Below are 27,899 nucleotides of genomic sequence, written 5' to 3'. Positions count from 1 at the left end.
CCAACAAGCCCAGGCAATTAGAACCCGCTCCCCACCCCACCCCCCCACCCCATCCCATTCGGCGCCCCTGTCTCTGTGCGTCTGATAAGTCGAAACTGGAATAGTTATAAGTATTAGAGCGCAAGTTTGAAGTCAGGGACGTTTTGCTGGACAATTGTCATTGGGAAGCTGCAGATTTCTATAATAATAGCAGAAATCAATTTGCATTTACGTTTACATATTATATTGAGTAGAAATACACACTTCCCTACTAAAGCAAGAGACACAAATAAAACACATATGGATGAACACAAGCGCATACACAGAGCGGGTATAATGTATGTAGGAAGTATAGATATGCCAGGCCAACCATGACTACCCCATATACTGGACATGCGGCCTGGGCTATAGGCGAAGTCACTGCATCACATCTCACACTACTCTATATTCTACATGGCCTTGTGTCACTAATATAAATGCTGCTCCAAAAGCAGTCACATACTGCACAAGAAACTAAGGAGGAGGTATATCATGCAGTGTAAAGTGCAACAGTGGACAAGAAAAGAAGATCCCCATAGCAACCAATCAGCTTCTACCTATCATTTTATAGCATGTACTTGATAAATGCTTCCTCAAAGTTGATTGGATGCTATGCGCATCATCTCCACTGCTTGATACATCTCCGCATAAGTAATAGTATTCACTTACTATACTGTAACAGGAATGTTATTATGTATGTGACCAAACAAGTAAAGCAAGAAGAATCCTGAAGCATAATAGGCGAGCTGCCCATTGTCAGTTTGAGTAGAGTGTAGACTATACTACTCTTTATAGTCCATTTTCCTACAGAGTTTCTGCAGCAGCAGCAAGAGGTGCCATATAGAGTGCTAGGTACAGGCACAGGCATCACTCATCCTCTTGTGCTCGCTGTTATCACCTAACAAGAAGATACTAGGATGTGCAATGACTCCCAGCAGAACAGGAGAATGGCTCATTAGCCCCCCCTAATGGCCCTGCTACTGTAAGAACAGGAGTGTAGCTCATGGGAAGATACATGTTCTTACTTAATAGCCCTAAAATTAGACTAAGAAAGGGACTAAATAAAACAAGAGAATATATCACCAGTCTGGCTGGGTCTGTTTTTATCTATTTTATATTTTTCAAAGAGAATAATGATTTGGTTTATCAAGGAAATAGTTCCAAAATAAGCAAACCCATAAGAGACTAGTAACAGGTCCTCGTTTAATAATGCATTAGAAATGATTAAACCTATAGAAGGTGACAGGACCTCTTCAATACAGAGGTATGCAGTATTATACAATCTACGTAGCAACAGACCCACTTGTGTGGACAATTCTCAGGTACTACATTACCAGTAACACCTTCTGGGTTAGATTCATCACTAACTTGGCTCATTTAAAGTGTGGGTGTGCGCACGCGTGTATTTAAATTGAATGCATAAATGTCAACGTAGACAGGAAATAGATGTTAAACCAGTGCCAGCCTGACCTGCTTCCCTGCACGTCTTCCAGTTCCCGATGGAGACGGGAACTCTTTTCTTCTTCTTCTTGCAACCTCCGCTTCACAGCGCGCAACTCCTGCTGGGCTTCACACTTGATGTCATTTGCCACCACCACAGCTGTCTGTAGGTCTGCCTGGAAGCGCTTCCACTCCTCAGCATCCTCCTGTGTGGAGTAAAGTCAATGATTACCTTCTCCTTCTACTGACTGATTAAGGAGAACCAAAAGGAGGAGAAAAGGTACTCTCAGTTCTTTGGGGCTCACATTAACCTATAACTACAGAGTAACTTTTATTGGTTTTGCATTTAAATTAACAGGTAATCAAATATACACACATACCAGTGTTAATTTTGACAGGGATTTTAAATTTAGTCGTAAAAAGTATTATTTAAAATTGTAGTTTGTTTAAAGTCACATTTTAGTCTCTCTTTTTTGCTTTGTTTTAGTCATGATTTAATCAGTGAACCTCAGTTATCATTGTAGTCTAGTTTTAGTCAATGTTTTAGCCATAATTTTTGCCAACAGTTTAATTATACTGTAATGGATTTTACTGCAGAATTTTTCTCTAAAATTCCCTTGATAACTTGCAGTTAGCATGGTACCTTACCTATGTGTTTTGTAATCTAGGCTCAGTTGGCTGAGTGAGAGGTTGTGTATAAAATAACCCTAACCCTCCCCAGGGGGGTGCCTAAACCTAATTTCCCCAACGGGGGTCCCTAAACCTAACCCCCCCCATCCCCGGGCTAAGTCTAAGACACCGGTATCCTGATCCCCTTCGGGATAGCGGCGTCTGTATTTTGCCAACGTCGGTATATCGACGGCCAGCATCCCGTCCGCCGGCATATTGACTACATCCCCTACCGAGAATGTGTTACATACTGACTTACCATAGTACTCCTCTCATATATAATAAACAAATGAATGCCTTAAGTTTGTTAGAACAAGTGCAATGCACAATCATATTTCCTTCACACAGGTCATATTTATTGTCTGCAAATATCTACAACACATATTTGTTCTTTAAATATTTAAAAATAACCCTACTTCAAAAATGGAAAGTAGTGCATGTAGTATAAGTGTTAATTATGACAAGGATTTTAAATGTAATTTTAGTCTTAGTCGCTTATTTAAAATTAAACGCAGATTTTGTCGTAATTTTTGTTATTAAAATGTTTATATTATCTTTACAAAAAAAATGTTGTCGACGATTACTTTTAGTCAAAATATTAGTCTACAAAATTAACATTGACACGTACATATTAAAACTATGAAATAAAGGATCCAATATGTAGTGACATTGTGGAAAAATATTAGTAAAGATATAAAACTTCAAAATTATTTCTATTTCTCTATGTATAAGATCCGGTAGTCACAGTAGTCCAAACATAATTACTCAGATAAACGCATACATGAATGTGTATTGTAGTCCAAAATACTACAGGTCTACAGTTATAAATATTTGTACATAGCAATACAAAGTGCCAAACATGTTTGTTCATACATGAAAGGTACTCCACAATATTCTAAAATCTTAATCCAGATATGATGGAGCCAAGAAAGTTCGGAAAAGTTTACTCAATATTACAGCTTTGTCTTTTAGGTATAGCTCCAAAAAATGCCCATGATGGCCCTACAGACCGAGTAGAATGTGCTGTCACCATGTTTGGAACAGGGAGATCAGCCCGTGTGTTTACCCGAGATATAGTCATACATAACCATTAGCTGGCCATCCTCGTTTGTGAAAACCATATAACACAAAAAGAGCATCTGATTTTCTAAAAGAGTTTGTACGATCCACTTAGATACGGAGAGCACAAACTACATCCAGGGTGACTTCACCTACAGAAAGATCTGAAGCCTGAAAAGCTGGAACCACAATTTCTTCATTCATATGAAAATGGGACACTACCATGGGAAGACAAATCCCACGGTGCTGCTGGTGGGACAAAAGGAGGCTAAACTCGGAGAGCCCACTGAAAAAAAATTCTAACAACTGGTGAAGAAGCAATATTTCTCTGGAACCAGACTGACTGTGCAGAAACCTGCACTTTCAAAGTGGCCAGGCAGAGACCAAGGTCTAATCCAGCCTGGAGAAAAGCCAGTGCCCGGGAAACCCTAAACACCTTATGGACATATTTTCTGTGGGAACACCATTGACCAAAAGAATGCCAAACTCTGTAATAGATGCGGGCAGAGGAAGTCTTTTGTGCCCTAAGCATCGTTTGAATCACAGAGCTGGAGAAACCCTTGGCTCTTAAGAAGGAAGATTCAAGAGCCACGTCATCAAAGACAGGCGAGGTAAGTCCGGATGCAGGCAGGGACCCTGCACTAACAGAGCCGGTCATAGAGGAAGAGGATAGTGACGGTCTATGGATAGATTCCATATGTCGATGAACCAATGACGTCTGAGCCAAGCAGGAGCCACTAGTATTACTGTTCCGCCTTCCTGCTTGAATTTCCTGAGCACCCTTGAGAGGAGGGGAAATCGGAGGAAAGAGATACGCCAGCTTGAAGACCCATCTTACTGCCAGTGCATCCACGAAGGCTGCTGGAGGGATCTCTGGTCCTAGACCCATAACTGGGGGCCTTGTGGTTGTGACGTGATGCCAAGAGGTCTACAGTATGTCTGGTAGGCTCCATTTGTTCACCAGGAGTTGAAAAACCCCCAGGTGGAGAGACCACTCTTCGGCGTGTATGTCCTGACGACTTAGGAATCCGCTTCCAATTGAGGACTCCCGGGATGAATATTGCCAAGATGGCTGCAAAATAACGTTCTGCCCAAATCAGCATGTTTTCCCTTCCCTCATGGCTGCATGAGTTTGCGTGCCTGCCTGATGGTTGAGATAGGCTACTGTGGTTGCGTTGTCAGACTGGATCTGGACTGGCCTGCCCTGGAGCAGGTCCTGTGTCACGATGAGTGCTTTGTATACTGCTCGAAGCTCCAGAATGTTTATGGGCAGATGGCTATCCTGATTTGTCCATTTTCCCTGAAAGGTGTGATGACCTGTCATTGGACCCCATCCGCGAAGACTGGCGTCCGAGGTGAGAAGCACCCAATTTGGAATCCAGAATGGGCACAACCTTTTGTCCAGATGATCCTTTTGTAGCCACCACGAGAGAGACAAACCTCTGGAGTGAGAAGGATCCTCTGGGACCTTATTAGACGACACTATCCGTTCCACCTGGACAAAATCATTTTTGCAGAGGCCTGGAATGGAACTAAGCATACCCCACAATGCTGAAGGTGGATACCATTGACCCCAGGACCTGCATCACTGATAGAAAGGATACCCTACGCTTGCGTAGCAATTTGCGTACTCGCAATGAAGGGCTGCAATCTTGTCCTCTGGCAGAAACACCCTTTGTGCCTGAGAATCCAAAAGTGCCCCCAGATGTACCATCTGCTGTGTTGGTCACCAGTATTTCTGTCTCCTTCTGGGGAGAATGTGATTCTTGTGTGTTCCGGACTTTCTTCTCTCTTTTCTTCTCCTCCTCCGGCCTATGGCTTGTTACGTAATTGATTTGCATTGACTCGGGGGCGGGGTGTAGGAGAGGGACTCCAGTGCATCCTGGAGGCTGAAAAATTAACTCTGAGGTGTTGGAGAAAGAGAGGATTTCTTCCAATTGATGATCCAGCCATGATTCTGTAGGCAGGCAACGGTCAGTTGGAGATGGTGTTGTAAAACAGCTGGAGACTGTGCCAATATCAGAGGGTTGTCCAGATATGGTAGTATTCGGATTCCCTGATGCCTGAGGTAGGCCGTCATTACCGCCATTATTTTGGTAAAGATCCGAGGGGCCGTTGATAGACCAAAGGGTAGTGCCTGAAGTTGGTAATGATGTTGCAGGACAGCAAACAGTAGAAATTGCAGGTGGGAGGGCGTAATAGGCACATGCAGATACACATCCTGAATATCCAGGGAAACCATAAAATCCCCAGGCTCCATTGCCAAAATAATTTACCAAGAGTTTCCATACAGAACTTGGGTATACGGATACATTTGTTGAGGGTTTTCAGATTTAGAATAAGGCGGAGGAGACCCATTCGGTTTCTGAATCAAAAACAGATTGGAATAATAACCCCTTCCTTGTTGCATCACAGGAACTAGGATTATTACCCCTGCCTGCAGCAGGGAGTAAATGGCTTCTTGAAAAGCCAAGGCCTTTACCAAATCTGATGGAGGATTTGCGCAAAAAAACTTCTGGGAAGGATGCCTCTGGAAAGTGAGGGCATACCCCTGAGAGACCACTTCTCGGTCCCAGGCATCTGTTGTTTTTTGATGCCAGTACTTACGCAAAGTGAAGTAGTCAGCCCCCCACCCTGGGATCCCCCAGGAGGAGGCCCATCCCATCAGGCCGAGGGTTTGTCGTCCGGCTTAGAAGCTGGACGTCTGGCCGGCCCAGACCTCTTATTTTGTCGCCTGGTTGTCCTGCTAAAACTAGACGGCCTGGAAGAAGACTATTCCTTTGCTCGTCCCTGAGGACGAAAGGACCGAAAAGAAAACTGCCTAGACTTTATTGTAGCTGTAGATGGCAGACCTGCAGATTTTGAAGCTGCCAGAGTAGCTATTATCTTATCTAACTATGCTCCAAAAAGTATATTTCCATAGAAAGGTAAGGATTCCAGAGCCTCTTTGACCCTATATCAGCTTTCCAGGACCTTAACCAAAAGGACCCTACGAGCCACCATTGAGGCTGCTGATGCTTTAGAAGCTAAAAGTCCTGCATCTATTGCAGCTTCTTCCAAATAGGAGGCTGCTTCCCGTATGTGGGAGATATATGTGAGCTGTTTTCTGGTAGCATCTGGTAGAGAATCCTCCAATGCGCCCGCCCATTCTTCAACCGCTTTGGCTACCCAAGCCCCAGCCATAGCTGGAGTAACAGTTGCAGATGATGAAAATATTGCCTTAAGACAAGTTTCAATTTTCCTATCTGTAGGATCTTTGAAAGAAGATGCTGACTGAATAGGCAACGTGGCATTCCTGACTAAGTGTGTCACATGAGCATCCACAGTAGGAAGGATTTCGCACTTAGTACATTCAGATGCTGGGAAAGGATACAATGATGCTAATCTTTTAGTAACATAAAACAGTTTATCTGGGTTACCCCATGTCTCTTCCATACGTTCAGAGAGCTGCTCGGATTTAGAAAATAAACACTGTTTAAACACTGGAGCCTTCTTACTAGGAGCTGGTTCATCATCCTGTATATCTAGGATTGATTTAACTGCCCTCGCCAAAGAAGGAACATCCACTGTAGAAGGATGGTCCTCCTCTCCCGAGGTAGATGTTGAAGAAGAAACCTGCGCATCATCTGATTCCTCTGTTGATGCGTCTGAATGCATATGCTGAACAGACCGATAAAAAGATAACTTTCGTTTAGACGCCTTAGTGACTACTGGTCTGCTCACAACAGCTGACTGACTTGAGTGGGCATTAGCAAGCATCCAGGAAGGGTGTATAGGAGGTGCAAACATAGCATGCTGTGGGTACCCCATACAAGGAGGCAGCATGGGAGTAGCCATACGATCTACAAACTGCTTCATTACCTGACACAAGGAGGACACCCAAGATGGCTCTTGTACAGGGACTGGTATACTGAACTGGTGAGGTGGCTCATTATAACAGACAGCACACAAACCATCCTTTATAAAGTTCTGAGAGACAAGCCCGCCAAACAGGATTTACATGAAACCAGCACAGGGTCCCCCTCCTCCTGATTCCCTTTACTTTTTGACATATCAATTATAATAAAGGTAACAATGCAAAGCAATGTAATGTTACAGCCTTCACAAATAACAAGTAAATGTGAAGTATAAAGAAAAAAAAACCATACACCTGCAACAGAGGGATGAGGAGAAAAACAGTGATAGTTATAACTGACAAGTCAGAAATAATATGAGATATGGAAAGAACTATATGGTTATCTCTATTTCTACGAAGTCCATAGGGTTCCACAGGATACCTTGGGGTTTAGGCGATGGCGGCAGACATCGGGCACCTCAGAGTTAATTTTTAGCCTCCAGGATGCACTGGGGTCCCTCTCCTATACCCCGCCCCCGTCAATGCAAATCAATTACGTAACAAGCCATGGGCCGGAGGAGGAGAAGAAATAGAGAGAAGAAAGTCCGGAACATACAAGAATCACATTCTCACCAGAAGGAGACAGAAAAACCGGTGACCAGAACAAAGCCCATCTGCAGTACAAGTGTGACAGGGTGGGAGTCCTGTGGAACCCTACGGACTTCGTAGAAATTAAGATAACAAGGGTAAGTTCTTACCATATCTCATATTTTGTACTTCAGGGTCCAAAGGGTATCCACAGGATACCTTGTGGATGTCCCAAAGCAGTATCCTTTAAGGGTGGGTACGCTCCTGTGCTGAAAGGAGAATCCGCCGCCCGAAGGAAGCATCCTGAGAGGCGAAAGGTATCAAATGCATAATACCTCACAAAAATATGGACAGGGCTGCCTTGCAGAGCTGAACAGCAGAGGCACCACACCAAGCTGCCCACGAAGGACCCACAGACAGAGTAGAATGAGCTTTAACAGAGGATGGTACAGAAAGACCCTAATGAATGTAAGCCTCAGAAATCGCCATGCGAATCTACCCTGCCAAAGTCTGCTTAGAGGCGGCCAACAATTCTTAAGGAAACCATAGAGAACAAACAAAGTGTCCGACATCTGAAATGAATTAGTACGGTCAACAAAAATCCTTAGAGCACGTACCACATCCAAGGAGGCCTCACTAGCTTAGAGGTCTGGGGAATTAAAGGCCGGCACCATAATTTCCTCATTAATGTGGACACTAGATACCACCTTAGGTAGGAAACCAGGACGAGTGCGAAGCACTACCCTATCCCTATGAAAAATCAGAAAGGGAGAGCGACATGAGGGAGCCCCCAAATCTGGCACCCTTCTGGCCGAAGCAATGGCCAGAAGAAACACAGTCTTAGCTGTAAGCCATTTTAAATCCACTGAGCCCCGTGGTTCAAACGGCGGTCCTTGGAGAGCCCTCAGGACCACAGCCAAATCCCAAGGAGCCACTTGTGGAACAAAGGGAGGCTAAATACGAAGTACACCTTGTATAAAAGTGCGGATATCAGGAAGGGTAGCAATCCTGTGCTGAAACCACAGGGCAGAAACCTGCACCTTCAGGGAAGCAAGGCGAAGACCGTGATCTAAGCCACCTGTAGGAAAGCCAAAACCCTGGATATCCTAAACACCTGAGGATCATAGCCTCTAGGTCGACACCATTCAAAGAAAATATGCCACACTCTGTGGTAAATTCTTGCAGAAGCAGGCATCCGAGCTCTGAGCATGGTGTTAACTACAGAGCTGAAAAAACCTCTGGACCTTAAAAGGGCTGTCTCAACAGCCACGCCATCAAAGACAGATGACCCAGGTCCGGGTAATGGCAAGGACCTTGAGACAATAGGTCCGGACGTGGAGGCAACAGCATCGGAGTGTCTATGGAGAGACTCCAAAGATCTGAGTACCAGTGACGACTGGGCCATGCTGAAGCTATCAACAGGAGCGTGCCTCCTTCTTGCTTGAACTTCCGAAGTACTCGAGGAAGAAGGGAGAACGGAGGGAAGAGGTACGCAAACTGGAAGGTCCACCGGACCAACAGAGCGTCTACAAGAAGAGCCTCCTCGTCTCTTGTTCTTGACCCGTACATAGACAGCTTGTTGTCTTGTCAGTAGGCCATGAGGTTTATCTCTGGAAGGCCCCACTTGTTCACTAGGAATGAAAACACCTCCTGGTGAAGAAACCATTCCCCTGGATGCACGTCTTGACGGCTGAGGAAGTCTCCTTCCCAGTTGAGTACTCCTGGAATGAACACTGCCGAGACAGCTGGGAGATTGCCTTCCGCCCAAGCCAGTACCGGCGTTCTGGCTCGGCGGGGAGAAGGAGCGGCAGCATGGACCTCTAAATAGCTTTTTTATGCTGCCTGCTCATATCATCGCAGCAAAAGCTGCTGGAAGAAACTTCAGGGGCTGTCCAACATCCCCCCTCTGAAGAGGTGATCCGACTCCGAGCCGGGCACCAACGAAACTGATTTGCCTTGGCTCGGGGGCGGGCTATAGGAGAGGGACCCCAGTGCATCCTAGGAGGCTGAAAAACTCTGGAGGTACCCGATGTCTACTGCCATCGCCTATAAGCCAAGGTATCCTGTGGATACCCTATGGACCCTGATGTAGAAAAAAGGCAGTATCAACACAGCAGCTAGCAAACAGTCAAATACAATGCATATGTAATATAGTTGTAATGGACTCTGAATCAACTACTCAAAACACAATGCTTGGTAGGATATAGAGCACTATATACCTGACCCAAGATGTGTACAGGGAGACTGACCCAAAACCTCCTGAGACCAACAGCTACAATAGCACACCGATAGTGGACTGTGAGCATCTCATATAGACGAGGCGTGTAGGAGGATCGACCCGGACGCGTGAAAACCTTTGATGGAACTGCGTCTGGGTCGGGGGAGAACCTACCTCCCCTAAGCTGCATCAACCATCCGAGAACGCTGGCCTCATGGCAGCAGAAGCATCTGCTGCCAATCACCGGCGTCAGACGATAAGGCCCCGATGGTCTTGTGAGGACACGGACGCTCCGGAGCTCATTGCAGTGACTTCCGGTGCGTCTTTGGTGCCGGAAGCAAGGACTGCCATGAGCAATTCCCTGTAAACAAGGAATCGCCTTACCTGACATCTCCGTGCGTCCGGTTGCAGTCTGGGCCCCGGCATCACTGCTAGCAAGCTCAGCCGCCAAAATCACAAGAGATGTTACAAAGCTGCCTCTGAATACTGCCACGCCAAACGAACATCTGAATGCCTGTGGCCAGGGGCGGACTATATGTGGAGGAGGACCAGGGGCATCCTGGAGGCTGCAAGCTTTAACTGTTTGTTGCCTGGATTACTCCAAAAACATTATCCCCATGGTATCCCTGTGGATCCTTATTGAACCTGAAGAAGAAAGGTATACACTGTGTTCTAACAGAGATCTATGCTGCTTCCTGCTATGTGCTATGTACAATAGGCATTTAATAGCAGGTAAGTGGTATCTCTCTGTATACAGTTAACAGAAAAAGTATTAGTGTGAGTGTTCACTTATGCTAGATACACACTAGACGACTTGCAAACGATGCGATGGTCGTCTAGAAATCCCTTGAACTACCTGTCAAATGATCTAGTGCATACACACTGTGCAATCTACTGAACGATATATATCTTGCATCGTTTGGTGGTTAGATCTGGACTTACCCTGGGCCCAACAGGGCCAAAAGGACAAAGTCCCAGACCCTGAAGGAACTTGGGCCGATGGCAGACACGCGGATTTAGCTGCTGCCAAAGTGCTCACAATTTTTTTTCCCAGATCAGGGCCAAACAGGACCTCACCATTAAACGGTAAGCATTCCAACCCTTTCTTGGAGTCTGCATCAGCTCTCCATGAGCGCCACCACATATCGAATGGCGCGGGATCGCATATAGCACACTTGACAATTTGAACGATTTGTCGTTCCGATGCGTCGGAATTGGCCCAATCGTTCAACTATCGTCTAGTGTGTACAGGGTTTTAGAGTAGTGGATCTAGGTGGACGCGGATGTCAAGCTTAACCAACCTTAGATGGATATCTGAACGATAGGAATATGAGCAAAAAGACTAAAATTTGATTCTGCTGTGGAGCACCACTGCTGACAGTGGGGCTAATTCAACATTGCACTCAAGTGCAATGCTGAACGCAGATTCACAATTATCGTGAATCTGAGAGTGCGCAAGGCCCGGTCCTGCATGATCGCATGCAGACCCTTCTATGCCTCTGCCTGATTGACAGGTAGAGGCATTTAAGGGACGGTGCGAGGGAGGCCAGCGTTCCCGGAAACGGGGGGGTGTCCGCCCAGTTTCCCGGGAGTGGCAAGGCCAGAGGCTGAGTCCACGGACGCAGTTTCCTGGCCTCGCAAGCCGGCCAGCCTAAGTAAGCTGAGGCTTACTCGGCTGGCTGGCAGCCCGGCGCCGACAACCATCACGACCGATGGTCGCATTGGTTATCCCAGCCTGTGACCTCGGTTGCAGTATTGGGATCGCACATGCAGCAGGGGGTGTCATACACTTCCTGCTGTATTTGCATATTTACAAAGACGGAATTGCAAAGCTGCTTGCATGCAGCATTGTAATTATGCCTCAAGCGGGATCACTCCCAGTATACATTGATACACTCATTCACCCAAATAACTTTTTGCTGTGAGTTACACATACTTAAAGCGCTGTTGTAAGGATGAAATGTGCAGGTCTCTCTGTTATATACAGCCCCCATAGTCTCTGAGGAGTTTCCTGATGCCAGTATTGTAAGATAAAATATATATAAGGTTGCTATATGTATATAGACATTTTTATACAGTAGATTCCTAATTTTGGTTTTAAAAAGTACTACAGCATTGTGGGCTTTTATTTTGTCTTTACATATTATACCAACAAGGTTGGTACCGAGGTCTAGTTTGTAAATATTTGTGATATGCCAAACTATTACACATATATTATTTCCTTGGTTATATGAAACACTACAGTGTGTGTGTGTGTATTTATTATTTCATATTTTTCATGGGGTCCAAATAAGCCAAATATTCGCTGTTCACATAAATATATAATTAGCAAATGCTTTTAATAACCAAATATTCCGTTTATTTAACAAAAAAAAAGAAAAACTTCACTAAGAATTACCTTCATCTGTTTTGTTAGGAGCTTAATTTGTCTTTCCAGATCTTGTTTTTGTTCCTCCAGTTTGTCAATTTTGTCTAAAGAATAAAAAAAAAACAAGTTTCAATCAGTACAGGTCATGTAATAAAACTATAAAACTACAAACTAATGTAATGCTGCATTAAGGCCAGCATGTGGCACTATTTCCCCACTAACAACAGTAAGGAAATGACTTACTGCTTGCTTACAGCAGCTTCCCTTTCCTAGGGGTTGATTGAGTTAGGCATGAGTAAGTGCAGCTATATACAGCACCTATGGTACCTCCGGACTCACTGATTATTGCTTGCAGTCCCACAGGGTTTGCGTACAAAAATCTGCGCGTCTGGGGAGCAAGATAAGGTGTCGTCGCTTATACAACTGCTAAAGCACATTTAAAAACATTTCACCCATACACTTCAGTGTGATCTCATATAATAATTGTCACAGCCTACCCTTTTGTGTTCTAATTGTCACAGCCTTCCCTTTTGTGTTCCCGAACTCTGTTGTGTACCTTTCCTAAATGTTACCCTTTGCCCTCTGATTTGTGTCCCCAGGTAACCCCTCTCGCATATTTATGGGATGCCTCTAGTAAATTGTGTATTGAAGATGTCATGCATGTGTTTCTCTTTTAAAACTGCTGTTTCAGAGTATAAAAAAATGCATATTTTTCATGCACTCGGATAATTAAAAAATTTTTAGGAGTGCTTTTGTTAAATTCATACTGGCGTCTATAGAATAAAAATGGAGATTTTAAGAGTGTAAAATTTCAGATTGATATTGCGATTGACAAGAAATTAGTGGTCATGGATTTGCTCAGAGTGAAGTAAACAAAGTTGTATTGAACATGCCCACCAAAAAATGCAGCTGTGGGAAGGGGCGTCCAAATACAGGGTCTGAATCAGCAGGCAGGGATGTATCCAGGGATCCGATCGCCCCTGGCAGGGTAATGGACTGGCGCCCCCTCCACCCCATAATTTCAGGAAGTGTCCCCCCGTAGTAGTCCCCCTTATGCAGTGCCTCCAGTAGTTGTCCCCTCTATGCAGTGCCCCCAGTAGTAGTCCACCCTATGCAGTGCCCCCAGTAATAGTCCCCCTTATGCATTACCCCAGTAGTAGGCCATCCCCCCCCATAACATGCTCCAAGTAGTGGCCCCCCTATTCAGTGCCCTCTAGTAGCCACACTCCCCCGCTGAGCTGTGCCAGAAAAAAAAAAAAAAAATCACCTTGCCGACAACCGACGCTGTCCACTCCTCTCGGCCTACTCTCGCTCTGCACTATGGGATGGGAGAGACGTCATGACGTCTCTCCCATCACCTGCTGCGGGGGGGAGCCGGAAGGCGGAGCTCATGAGTGAGCTCCAGCCCGCTCCCTCTGTGGATGCAGCAGCCAATGAGAGTCTGTCTGACTCTCATTGGCTGGCTTCTATAACAAACAGACAGCCTCTGCTGGCAGCTGTGTGTATGTAAACCGTGTAGGGCAAACCGTTCTCACTGCGGTCTGCCCTACACTTAGGGCCTGTGGGACTAGCAGATTAGTCCACTCATTGGCTGCTGGGGGCACTGCCGGACGGCGCCCCCCCTTTGGCCGGCGCCCCTGGCAAGTGCCATCCTGGCCAATGGGTAGATACACCCCTGTCAGCAGGGGCCGCTAATGCGATCGCAGCTGCGATTTCACACGGAACGCAGCTGTGTATATCTGCTAATAGTTAAAAAGCTTACCCTAGCATAGGGACGCCCACTGCTGCCTTCTCATCTGCGTCAGATGTTGCATACCTGCATAAACATCGTTAACATCGACGCAGATCGGGCAAGTCTAACCTGTCTCAAATACTGCAGCTGACCTCGAACGCAGAGAGGTCTCATGATAAAAAAGCAATCGCAATGGCTAATTTATGCACGCCCAACGTAATGGCATTGGTCAGACATGCCTGCGTTCTCCTAACCACCAACCCCCGTTACCGCTCCCAAACGTTGACCACGACATTCACTTTGCGAATGATTCCTATGTGCTTACGTAATCGCAAAGCGTTCACGACACGTGTGTAGTGTGAATTACACGCATGCACAATGGCAAATAATTGAAAGAGCTCCCAGAGAGGAATGAAACGCGTCGAAGGGGTTTTATCTACAGTGACCAAGTGCTACTAATATCTGGAATTGACTCCTATTGCTACCAACCGTCTTATTTCACTATTTGTGCAGAGAGGTGTTGGCTCACCCGGAGCCTAATCAGCTCTTAATCAGGACGTGAGAGAGCGGCAGAAATTACACCACCAGCGGGGCCACGAGACTGTTACTAGAACGGACCATCGGTCAGGTGCGTGCCTTGCTCACAGCCGCTACCACACAAGCCCAATCAGCTGATATTCTAGCCGTGAGAGCAAGCGGCAACATCCTAATCATCAGTGAGGACACGAGACTGCTGCCAGGCCATGGTGCCGGTCAAGTACATGCCCTGTCCACCTTGGTGGATCTAAGGAGGCACATCTTTATAAGTTCTTATTCAAACACAAGCAGCTTTGGTGTATTGAAAGTATGAGCCCATATGCTGCTTTCTAGATTAACTTATTGGATACTAAACACAGTTGACACATTGAGCGGGGAGCAATTGAATCTAATTGTATCCAATTATAGATATACACATTGCAGTTACATAAAGCTGTCACAGTAATTGCAACAATTTGGTTGAATTTTATTCTCTATAGAGATATTATATCTATTACTATGTCAATTTTATTATGTGTGTAATAAATGTTTTGTGATTCAGAGAAGTTTGTTATGTGGATCAATTAAGCATTTTTATTATTTAGCAGCAGCAGCAGCAGCGCAACCCATCTTTTCCCTCTTGCAGTTAGTGGCAAATAATTCCCCAATCTGCGTAAATCGCAGATTAGCATCCGCTGCTGGATCAGGCCCACAGACAGAACACAGTAAAGGCATTTTCATGGAATCACAAACTGGGGTAAAAAGGCACGGAGACGCAAATATGCCTGTCAGTAGCTGTATCACGAGCTCCCAAGAACTGATTCAAATACACATAGATCATGACGATGGTCGCCAGCACAATCTAACCGCCTCTGATTGGCTGATTGCAGATTCGCCTCTGAAGCAGATAGGAATGATCAATGAAGAAAGCACCTATTTGTATAATTTACACTAATGGCTCTCATACCTACTTTAAAAATATTTTTCCCTACTTTCATTAATACACGTGAAGGAATATTGTATCGGTTTTATTGTAGAATATATATATATAAATAAGTTATATCAAACCTATTAGTGAACAAGTTTTTTGTCATTACAAAAAATGTTAATAAACTGTCATTATGCTTATGACCAATTTGGGTGTACGAGTGCCTAGTTTATGGGGATGTAATTAGTGTACCGCCACATGGAATGCCAGCAGTCAAAATCTCGATGCTGGAGACCCGACCCGCGGCCAGAATACGGGCCCCGGTATCCCGACATCAGCTGAGATGCCGACGCCGGAATCCCGACAGCCGGCATCCGGAACGTAAGTATAGTGGGCCAGGGTAGCTTATAACCACAGGGATGGGTTAGGTTTAGGAACCAAGGGGACTAGGGTTAGTCTGCGGGCAGGGGGGGGTTAGGATAGGTTTAGGCATCACCGGCAGAGGGGTGGATTAGGTTTAGGCACTAAAAGGGGAGGGTTAGGGTGTGGCACCATGGTGGGAGGGGGGAGGGGGGGAGTTTAAGGTTAGGTTGCGGGTTTGGGGAGAGAGGTTTAGGCACTAAAAGGGGAGGTTCAGGTGCGGGGGGGGAGGGTTAGTACACTTGCTTAGCCCCTATCAGGATTCTCAACATCAGGATGCCGCTGTCAGTATTTTGACGGCCGGCATCCCGACTGCTGGTCTCCCATACCCAACCCGTTGTATGTACGCATATGATACTGGAGCAGAGCTGGATGCATCTTCAGATACAGAGGTGTCCTCATGCACTATTGCTGCAGTCGTGCTAAACAGCCCTTCTCGGTGCGCCAGGTCTCGTGTGACTCGGGCTTGCGCCAAGCATCTTTTATGTATCTTTTTTTCTCAAATGTGCAATGCTACAAAACCGCTTCACAAGACTACACGGATTCATTTGATATGCGCCACTTGTATATCTGTGTGCAAGTTCCGTTGTGCAGATTCAAACTCAGTCGCACACAGATGTATAAGTGTTGCATATCAAATTAAACAGTGTAGTCTTGTGAAGCGGTTTTGTCGCATCACGTTGCGACTCAGGGCCATATTTAATTAGAGGCGAAAAGTCAGAGGTCGGACTTTTCGCCATCATCAATGTTTTTCTAGGGGATAAAGTATCGGGCGCGTGCCAGCGTACCCTCGTATTCAATTAGGAATCGGCAAAAATGTCATGTCACATTTGGGGAAATTAGCCTGTCACTCCCCAAAAGATGGTCTGACATGGGGGATCACTCTGGGTACCCCCGAATTGGCCTGCTAAAGGTATTTGGTTTTTTTATTTAAACGGCCATGACAGGTGCTTTATTGCGTCTTTAAAGAAGTGGTGAAGAATAGCAATTAGCTTAATTTTTTTGAAAAATCAACTAGTCCCATCAAATTTGGGGTACATAAAAATGGGTGCAAGCATATTTTTAAGTCCCTAAAGTGAAGTTTTAAAATTCTTTAAAAAAGCCACCTACCGCAACCAATTCATTCTAGAAAACACCTGCCGCATACTTGGAGACCCCTCCCCCATCCCGAGTCTATTTCGCTAGTTGTCCCCCAACTTTTTTTTTGGCCCCCAAAACAAAACCTTTTTTTGGGGTGTCCTATTGAAACTTTTAGGGGACATTCCAAGAGCTGCAGGGTACTTTTTAAAGTCTGCACCCAAAACACCAATTCTGCACTTTTTTTCGCCATCTATTCAATGGTGAAAGCTTATCCCTGTTTTTTGACAAAGACTTTTCACACCTGCGAAAAGTCTTTGACATTAAATATGGGGATAAATGAAAATGGCGAAAATTACGTCATCGGTGATAAATTATCGCCGATAACGGACTTTTCGCTCCAAATTGAATATGGCCCTAAGATGCACTTTCGAGTGAAAGACATGAAAAATATGCCATACCACTCGGTGTAGCTCACCCGCATCAGGTGTCTCAAGCTGCATGGCATATTGAAGTTAGGTTTATGAGGACACATCTGTACCTCCGACTCAGCATATGGCACAAACAGATGCTGCAACCCACATAAGTCATATCCAAATAAATTTTTTTAGTTCAGTATATAAAATGAGCAAACATCTCATTACCATGGGTTACAGCACCTTTTCATAGTGGTAAACACCATTGTACCTGCTAATAGATTTTAAGTCAAAGATGTATGCATGGTTTGTAAGAAAGAGGTAAGGTCTAGATTCAGCATATGTGGCCTAATTGGTATCGGAAAGATGAAACACATAGGAGCCAGTGTATCTTAATAGTAAATAACTTAGTGACACCGCTTTACGCTCCTCCAAATGTATCCCGTTTTATAAAGTTGAAGTTAAAAAACCCAAGTCCCTGGTTTTTGCACTGAGGGCCTGATTCAAAGCCGCTCGTAAGCGGCCGCTCGTTCGCTCCGAGCGATGTTCACACATCTGCGCATGGGTCGTAGTGCGCATGCGCCAACCAGTCAGTGCGGTCAGAAATCGAGCGCTCGCAAAATAGCGAGTGCCTGCTAATTTGAGTGACAGGATGAGGTGTTTGTGGGTGGTAACAGGGGAAGGTGCTTGAAAACGGGGAGTGGAGATCCGAACGCAGGCGTGCCAAACGGTCAAAACGGACGTTTTAAGGGTGTGCATAATTAACAAAGCAGCGTCATCGACCATGTCACTTGGTTGTCTCTTAGCCTGAACTGTTCGCATTGTGGGAAGTAAAACCTACCACAAGCACTGCGAGCAGTTCAGACGCCTTTTGATGTACTCGATTAATCTAATAAATAGCGGAGATGACGTAGGATGCGAGCGGCCAGGGGGCGTCTTTACAAAATAGCGACCGCATGTTTTGTTCGCTCGCTCACACATAGAGGCGTCAACAGACTGCAAAGAACGAGCGCTCAATTTAAATAGCCGGCCCCTTTTTCTGAACGAGCGAGCGCAAATAGCGTCCGACTGTGAATCAGGCCCTGAGTGTGTGTGGGAGAACATATTCTACAAGACTGCATGCGCTTACTTTCCAGGTCACTGATGAGTTGGTTGTTATGTAATTTGACAGCACGATGTTGCTCCACCTGGTCCTCCAGCTCAAAGATGGTGTCCTTCATGTCCTTGATTTCATTCTCCCTGTCGGAGCTCTTCTCCTGAAGCCTCATGTTTGCAGATTTCAGCTGTTCTTCCCTCTGGTCTCCCAGCTCTTTCAGGTCATGGCATTCAGTCTCCACCTGAGGAGCAGAGTTCATAACTTATACAATCAGTCCTCTCACTTCACCTTACCCACAAAACAAGTAAAATTAAGTTATAGAAAACTGAACAGATTTATGAGTTTATGGCCAGACTACAGTACATGTAACTAAAGATGTGCGGGTCCGGATTTATGATATCTGAACACACCCGAATTTAGGGATTCCGAGTAGAACTGGATCAAGGTTCGGATTAATTTTGTGATCCAGTTTGAACAGAGTCCCAGTTCGGATCTGTTGCCGGTTCAGAACTCGGATTTAAAAAATGAACTTGGGTTTTAGATTCAGATTTTAGCTGTTTTAATTGATTTTTATTAATTTTTGACCAATTTTTATCCAAATCCAAAACACTTGAGGGTGGTCTTGCAAAACCAAAACACGAAGATGATTCCAGATCCAAAACCAAAACATGCGCACATGTAACAGACGTGTTTTTGTTCTGTATGTGAAAATAGCCACCTCAATCCATAAACCTTTTGACTTTGTCAGCTAGTTGTTTTCAGAATACACTGACTAGCATTTAAAATGTTCCACTTTTTCTTAGCATAGGGAGATTACTGAATAACATGTTTAATGAGCAAAGGATATTACAGGGGTGACACACCAATAAATATTAAATAGGGTAAATAGAGTATGTTTCAGATTTCCACCAATAAGATTAATACGGCTCATTTATAGACTTAGCTTGTCTGTGAGGATAAAAAAAAAAGTCCTAAGCCTATGCCATTGTGGCTGCTACTCTTATTCATTAAGCTGCATACACACAAGATTTTTTGAACGATAATCGTTAAACTCCTTACTACTCCTTGATGTCCCATCAATCACATGCCGCTTTAAGCCTTGTGGCTAAATCACAGAAAAATAACACTTTCCACAACGTGCAGGCTTATTGCACATGGCCCCCTGTCCCTTCTCCTATAAACTTCAGGAACGGCAACAAAAGAAAGAGAAAAGACATTTCGAAGGATGCCAACAAATCACTACATACAGTATGAGTAAAACAAATGCTTATTTTATATTTTTAAAAACATTGATGTGGTATTATGACAAAAAAAAGATCAAGTATGAACCAATTGTAACATCATAATGTCATAAAATAGCCCAACTCTGAATGCTGGTCACTTATAATGAGAGAACCAAATTACAGCCTTCACAAGCAACGACTTCAGAATCCTCCCTGTATGTGTTTCCCATAGATTAATTCTGGTTCCAATCCATTAGCAAACGCCGGTCCATTTTTATGGAAAACAATGCAGTCCTGGCCTGGCTGACTAATGCATCACTCCCAAACTCACAGGCCGCAAAGGTTGTGTGAGTGCAGAACAGGATGAACACTCATTGTATGTGATGATTAACAATACCTCAGGGTTCAGAGATTTACCACATCAACAAAGGTGTGTCCATGAGCATATGTGGAACAAACTCAAATATTTAGAGCCCAGGGGTAAGTGCATTACATCACTCACAATTGAATATTCATCAGAGCATGATCACCATCAAATAACAAGTGCCAGCATCAAATAGCATTGTCACATAAAGGAAACATTTAACTTTCTATCCTCAACTCATCCCAATTAATGCTGTAATTTATTAACTCTTATACAATTTACAACAACAGGTGTCCAACACAGTGCAATGCAGGATTTCCCTAATGGTTTTCTACAGATGTGTCTCCTTACGCTGTGGCTTCAGACCCATCAGGTCCAAAGTGAATTGGCCGCGCTGAGTGTCTTTTACGCTCAAAATACATCTTATTATTCGCATAAATAAAACAACTGGGAGCGACAAAACGACATACCTAGTTTACACTGATCAATTTGGTGTGCGGCATTTGTACATCTGTGTGCGAATTAGTAATCCCATCACAGATTTTTGTGGGAGCCATAAAATTAACAGAGCATCAGTCCACAAACACAAACTGTATATGAGTAGAAATTAAAACCTATAGAGCCTGCTAAGTGCTTATTTATATAAGTTCCCCTTTAGTACTTTAGACTACAGTCCTTGTAGTTCAAGTTCAGCCCCTTCCACAGTGTCACTGGAAGTTCCAGTAATGGAATCAGTATGATTTACGCAAGTCCGGCGGTTGGAATCCCGACAGCGGCTGCCCGACATGGGTGAAAATCCTGATCGTCCCTAAGGTCCAGTGATAGCATGAAAAGATGTGGCAACTGTGATAGGGTCAGACATCAGCTACTATTAGTGAACAGTAACTGCCATGTGATCATGTAATATAGCATGAATTTCATTTTATACAGGTAATTACCATTAAACAAGATTTCAGCTTTAAACAGGGGAAAAAATATATTAAATGCAAATAGTTACTTTACATAAATACACAGCAAAGCAACTTTGTCTGGATTGACAATAGCATTCTGTTACCTCTAGCAGTAATTTCTATATACACTAAATAAAGTCGGTTCTACTCGGTTACATTCAGATCTGAAAAGCAGCATCTTAATTGGCTATCCAGCTCTCACGTGTTTTGGATAACCAATAAGATAAATCCAAACTTGGCAAAAAGAACAGAGTAGAACCGAACCGCTCTACTCAACATTAAATTAGGGCATTAGAGTGTAACAGATCATGTTCTTATTACACATATGCATTATTGCATCACGGGTTATATGCAGGTAAAGCACAGTGGGATCAGAGTACACTCATGTGCAGGGCCAGCCGGCCCATTACGCCAAGTACGCAGCCGCGTACGGTGCTTAGCTGTAAGGGCGCCATCTCCTGCCGCTGTCCCCCACAGGAGCCGGCATTACAATAAGTCACAATGACTTATTATTCTGGATGCCGCTGCGCTGCCCGCCGACAGTGCTGCAGCCGCAGCATGAACACACAGTACAGGCACGGATGGAGAGGGAGGAGGGACTGCCCTCTGTGCTCCTCCCCTCTCATCAGCTCTTTTACACTAGAGTGACATTAGTCATCTTACTGGAGTCCGTGCCTGCCGGGAGGGGGAGGAGGGGCTGTGTGCTTCAGCTCCTCCCCTTTCCACGTTATGTTCCCCTGCTTCCTCCCCTTTCTGATGGTTGTGCTCGGGCGCCGGGGATCTGATGTCACGATCTTGTGACCGTCCCCGGCGTTACATCCAACAAGGAGCCACGTAACTGATGTCGTCAGGATCCGCTTGGATCTAGCAACAACCTGAAGGGGCATCTAGATGCTGCTAAGGAGGCTGCCATCCACGTGCTGCACTGCAGTTGGGCACAGGTAAGATAATTGAAATACTGTATAATAGTCATCCACTGGCTGTCACCTTCTCTCTGTCACCCACTGTTGTCACCCTCTTCCTGTCATCACCCTCTCCCTGTCACCCAGTTATCACCCTCTCCCTATCACCCATCTCTCAGTCACCCACTGCTGTCACCCTCTTCCTATCGTCACCCTCTCTGTCACCCACTGCTGTCATCCTCTTCCTGTCGTAACCTTCTCCCTGTCACCCAGTGCTGTCACCCATCTCTCCGTCACCCTCTCCCTGTCACTCAGTGCTGTCACCCTCTCTCTGAGTATGGATCTTTGGGTATAGCACCTAGGGTGGTCCCAATGTCCCTATAACACTTCTTACATTTTCACTGGTGGGGGCCTATGTGTGTGTATTATTATTTTTCATGTGGGGGCCTATGTGTGTTTTCTTTTTTCTGCAAAGATCTATGTGTTTTATATTCACATGGAGGCTAGTGCTTTTTATTTTTTTCATGCAGTGGCTATGGGAAAAATGTACTAAACATCGGGTTCTAAACTCCGGCGGTTTGATGGCGCGTTCTAAAGGACAGCCCTGTTCTATTCTGAAATTTGTTTTGACGACGGTTTTGCCCTTAGTAAATCTGTGGATAGCAAAACCACCACCAAACTGCCGGTGTTTAAAAAAGACAGAGAGAGACAGAGAGAGTTTTATCACGTGGGGTCCCCCGCAGTGTCTCTTTTTTCCCCTTTTGGGGCCATTGTTATTATTACCAAGGATTCTGTATGGTCTGATGCAGGAAAAAGTCCATGTGGGGTGACAACATGAGTTACTGCACTCTGTTACACCAGGCTTGCCGACTGTCTGGCACAGCTGGAGGGCATGTCAGTTTTGAGGGTGGGCCGGGGGCGTAACCTCGCGATCACATCATTGCGACCCCGCACTGATATATGAGGGTTTATTTCACCAAGGGGCGCCAAAATCTACATTTGCTTACCAAAAATTTCAGGCTTGGGCCAGCCCTGCTCATGTGACAATATACAACTTTGCTTGGATTGTGCTCTTTCCGCACAGTGACCACAGTACACACATGCAGCAGAGCAAGCATAAATAAATCAGTATAAAATACATAATAAACCAGTCACTCATCATATAACCATATAGCTACAGTTTGATACTGTATGTTTTTTATGGAGTAGGATCTTGTTAACAGAGACGACTCCTCCCCAGCTGTCCCCTACTTAATGCTATAATATTATGTCATAGACTGTTTGCAGATTGTAAAATATTGCCTAGGCAGATGTTCCAATTCCAGATCTGACTGAAGATTTCAGCAGGGAAGGACTTGGACTTCAATCATGAATTAAAAAGAAGAAAAAAAAAAAAGTTTATTTCAAACCATACAGCAGGTTCCCATTATTTCTCAATATTGAATAATTCTAACATTTCCCACGGGACTCCACTACATGAGGCAAACGACTCTACTGTATTCCACTCACCTCATAAACTTCAAGACACATCTGGAGTTCCCTGACCCTATAACATCAGGGGGTGCTGTTTGGCATTGATGTTCCAAGTCAACCAAAGCCAGCTGCCTACCACTTCCTTCATCCTTCCCCCATTCTCATCCGCAGCACAAAGTGACCTGAGCACTGGGACACTGATTAAAGCACAAATCACATCTGTGCCTCACACATTGATTTCTTGTTAGGAGCCAGCAGAACAACCTCAGCTTGAACACCTGGACTACAAAATCAAATAATGCAAAACCAAACTCTCACATTCAGCAGTACTGTGGTTTTATTCCCTATGATACATTTTATGACCTTCCTAAATGTTATACTACATGTTATATAAATGAAGGGTAGGGCATGTCTTGAGAAATTTGCACATATGGCTGCATTTACCGCTGCAGTGAATAGCAACACCACACCAGAAGGGAAAATAAGCTATCTTAGCTTACATAAAGTGTTCCATAGTAGAGGCTGAGCCAATATACAGCTAACCAATACATCAGGAACTGCTGATCACTGAAAAATGATTCACAGAGTACCAGATAGTTACCAGCTGGCAGATCACGACTTCATCAGGAAGCCCGACACAGGGCCTGCTTTCTTTTGCGGAAAGGGGAAGCCCCGACAGAGGATCAGGGGGCTAGTTGGATGGACAAAGCATACGGGGATATTATTTGAAATATGGGCATGGTTTTCCATGGTTACTGTGAACAAGTAAATGATTTAAATAAACACTGGCTCCATAATCACTCTGTTTAGTGTGACTTCATTATAATAAAAAATATTAAATGGAGAGCCCCATTAAACAACGGTACATAATCCCTTTAGCACTCGCTACAGGGGTTATGTCATCCTTTAAATATTTAACAAACCGTTGTAATCTCTGATTTCCGCTGCTTGTCACTGCATTGCTCTCGCCATTTTTTGATGCATATATACACAAAGAGAGTGTGAACATCTACTGTACTGTAAAGAGAAAGCTTTCGATGTTCCTAAGAATTTTCGGTGACATCATTAAAATGAGTGTGTTCAGATCATTTATTACAGCAATGGCTCTGGTGATAACCATATGTTACATAATACAAGACAGTCCCTGCCAACAGCTAATTTCCAAAAAAGTAGGAAACACAAGAGCGAATTACAGATTGGCAAATTGTTTTTAAAAGATGTGTACCAGGCATTAGTCAGTCTATAGAATTACCATTACATTTTGTCATTGTATGATAGGAAGTATTGCAAGGAAGGTAAGGCATAATACCAGTAGGAGGAGTGTAGTGTACTCTCCCTCCTTCCTCTGTGGGCTCTGTGTCATGAGCCCCCAATCAAGAGATTTACTGTATCAAAGTCAGTAAATGAGTGTGGAAGAGCCGAGTATATAGTAGAAAGAGAATTAATGGAGTAGTGGGAATTAATGGAAAGCATAATAAGGGGGAAGAGATCAAAGCAAAAAAAAAAGGTGTCATAAGCATTGAAGATAACAAGATATGTAGATGAGAACAGCGGGAATGGAATAAGAGGCAATCAGGTAAAAGTATTTCAGTGAGAGAGGAGAATGTTAGAGGCATGAGGGAAAGTATGATGGGCATGTGGGGTGGATCGGACAGGCATCTGAGGAAGTCTGATGGGCATGCATATTTAAAGTCCATAGGCTTGAGGAGCATGTGGTGAGAAGATGAGGGGCATGTTGAGAAGTCTGAGCCAGGGCTGGATTAACAATGGGGCAGGTGAAGCTGCAGTTCCAGGCCCCCATGAAAATAGGCCCACACCACTAACATCCGCTGGTTGACTGCAAAGGTTTTCTTTCCGGTGACTACCAGCATCTGTCTGAGGCCCTGCCGATTCAAACTACACATCTCATTGCCCACTTCTCTGTCTTCCGAGCCCTTAGTCTGCTCCCAAGCGTATAAAGTGCCGTAGCAACTCCTCCTCACCATGTGATGTCATGCCACATGATTTGACATACGTGAAACAGAGGCTGCCTCCTCATCACTGTATGAGACTTGACAGTCAAGATTGAGGTAGAGAATGTTCCTTTCGCAAAACAGAAGTCTTCAGCACAGCACTTACATTCAGCAATCAGTGTGTCTCAACAGGCCTCTGATCTGTTCCCCAGACAGCGAGAGGCTTACTACAGAGACTGGCACACCCTTTGTTAGCCTCTCACAGGCTATCTGGAAATAATGACTGTTCCAAAAGGGACGACCCTTGTTTAAAATCGGGAGTCTGTAGCCACCAGGCTAGGGAACAGGCGGATCTCTGGGTGGGGGGAGGCTCATCGTCTGAGATTTGAGCAGATGGGGTAGCCCGCTCCACCTGGAGAGGATCAGGTGTTGTAGGGGCCTGGAGTGAAACTGGGCGAACTTCACGATGTCGAAGGTGGACACCATTGATCCCAAGGCCTGCATTGCATAGTGAATTGACACTCTGCGTAGTCTGTGCTGGATTGCTGAAATCTTGTCCGCTGTTAGGAAGATTCTCTGAACTCGAGAGTCTAGAAGGGCTCCCAAATGTACCATCAATTGAGAGAGTGTTAGGGAAGATTTTTTTTCCAGTTGATCAGCCAACCATGCATTTGAAGAAAGGCAATGGTTACCTGTAGATGGCAGTGAAGAGTTTCTGGGGACCTTGCCAACAGCAAGAGATCGTCCAAGTATGGGAGAAGTCAAATACAAACGCAGAAAAACATTACATGTTTACAATGGGTACTAATATCAACTACACAGACCACAGTGGCTGGTAGGATATAGCGCTGTATGACCTGACCCGTGGGAGAGGTATACCGGGAGACTGGACCCAGCGTTCCCAGAGACTTGCTTGCAGAAAATGGCTGCCCCACGTCTCTGGGGGGGCGGAGGGTGAGGGAAAAGTAGCCCAGGGAACACCAAGACTGCAGTGGAATGGCGCCCTGTACTGGGGGAAGGGCTGCAGGGAGAGCTCCTTCTCCCCTTGTTGACATTAATCGCCGGGTCCCCTGGCCTCCTTCATTGTGGGCGCACCAGTGTCCACTTCAGCGCCTCCTGTCTGTCTCCTGAGACCGGAGGCAAGACTGCGCAACAATGCGGGTCCCCACGAATGGGGTTTCCGCCTTACCTGTCCCATGAATTCCGGGCTGCAATCTGGGTTCCGAGGAGCCTGCTAGCTAGTCCCCCTCGGAGCCCCGCCAGGAGTACCTAGAACAGGCTTGGAGTCACGGCGACCTCGGAGAAGTGATGGGCGGCAGCACAGACGTCCGGAGGACAGTCTGGTGCTGCTCGCCAGTTATAGTAAAAAAATAGAAATAAATAAAATCATAAAATAAAAGCTTCGGCTGCTTAATGCAGCCCCGTTATAATGGTGGTCCAGCTCCTGCCAGACACCAACGAAACTGAAGTGCCCTCAGGCTTTGGGCGGGGTATAGGGGGAAGGACTGGACCATCCAGAGATTGAAAAGCTTTGCTTTTGGTGTCCGGTCCTAAAGGTCCCACCTACACCCCATTGTCCGACTGTGGAGCCCTACCTATGGACCCTGAAGAAGAAATAAGAATTTCAACTTATGTCAATTATACTCCATTAGCAATGATGACTGCAATCAATATTTGAATAAATACTTTTGCTTGTTTTATCAGAGGTATTATGCCACTGAGGTGGACTCACACTATTTGAACCATGATAAAGACACTGTCAACACACACATGATGTCTGATCCAAAGATGTACGCAAACCCGATGGTATGTGTACATCTCCGATGGCGGGGTTACTGTGCATGCACAGGATCAGCTCTGCACATTTGCAGAATGGTTCCTGTGTTGTCGCACACGGTGCCCCCTATGTCCCTGCCTGATTGACAGGTTGCAGTCGTTTGGGGAGGGGGCAGCGCTGCCTGCTCCTCAGAAATCGAGGGCGTGTCAGCCCCATTTTCTGGGAGCGCAGAGGCCAGTGTCTGTTTTCCGACACAGATTTACTGGCCTTGCAAGCAGGCAGGGGGTGGCCATTCTGAGTAATGTTGATCGCAAAGTTCATCCGATTCTGCGTCCGCATCGGATCTGAGATACCGGCAGGTGGCGTCTTTTTACTTCAAACGCCTCCTGCAGACATTAGCATATTTTTGCACAGCAGCGCTGCTGTGCAAAAACTTCCATCTGTGAATCAGGACCATAGTGCATCTATTCATGTATGTGGAGTGTAAAGCAGATTTGGGCTTCTGAAGACTCTTATTGCAAGCAGCACTCTATCTGACCCAGACAGCGCAGTAGCAAAATGTACATAAGGTAAAGTCTTTGGCAGTAAAGTACATGGTCACATCAGCACGGGGGCGGATCTAGCTCGTTTTGGTTTTTTTAAGGGGGGGGATTTGATAATTTATTCTGACTCCTTTCATGTACTGGTACCTCCCCCCTTTCTGGTCCCAACTCCTCCCCTTCACAGGTTTTTTTTTTGAGGCTACATTCATTATTATAATTATATATGTTTATGTATTCACATAGGGCCGTATTCAATTAGCCGCGATAAGTCTGAATCCGCGGAAAAGTATTACTGATTGCGACTTTTCGCCAGTGTGAGAGTTTCCTCCATATTCA

General features: G+C 45.1%; 1 protein-coding gene across 5 annotated transcripts in view; it reads right to left on the bottom strand.

The window, feature by feature from the left end:
• The window catches only part of SPECC1 (sperm antigen with calponin homology and coiled-coil domains 1), a 560,436-nt gene that overhangs the window by 206,540 nt on the left and 325,997 nt on the right, over positions 1 to 27,899 (bottom strand). For all 5 annotated transcript variants that reach the window (XM_088453631.1, XM_088453630.1, XM_088453633.1 and 2 more), the window contains 3 exons: positions 18,414 to 18,621; positions 12,226 to 12,299; positions 1,489 to 1,664 (listed from right to left, as the gene is read on the bottom strand). In XM_088453631.1, coding sequence (XP_088309757.1) covers positions 1,489 to 1,664; positions 12,226 to 12,299; positions 18,414 to 18,621 — 458 coding nt within the window. The remainder of the gene's footprint in view (positions 1 to 1,488; positions 1,665 to 12,225; positions 12,300 to 18,413; positions 18,622 to 27,899) is intronic.

The sequence above is a fragment of the Taudactylus pleione genome, unplaced genomic scaffold (genome assembly GCF_031769625.1).
Source record: "Taudactylus pleione unplaced genomic scaffold, aTauple2 ptg000585l, whole genome shotgun sequence".
NCBI classification, from domain to species: domain Eukaryota; kingdom Metazoa; phylum Chordata; class Amphibia; order Anura; family Myobatrachidae; genus Taudactylus; species Taudactylus pleione.
Note: the sequence above shows the minus strand (reverse complement) of the source record. Positions and strands in the feature narration are given on the sequence as shown.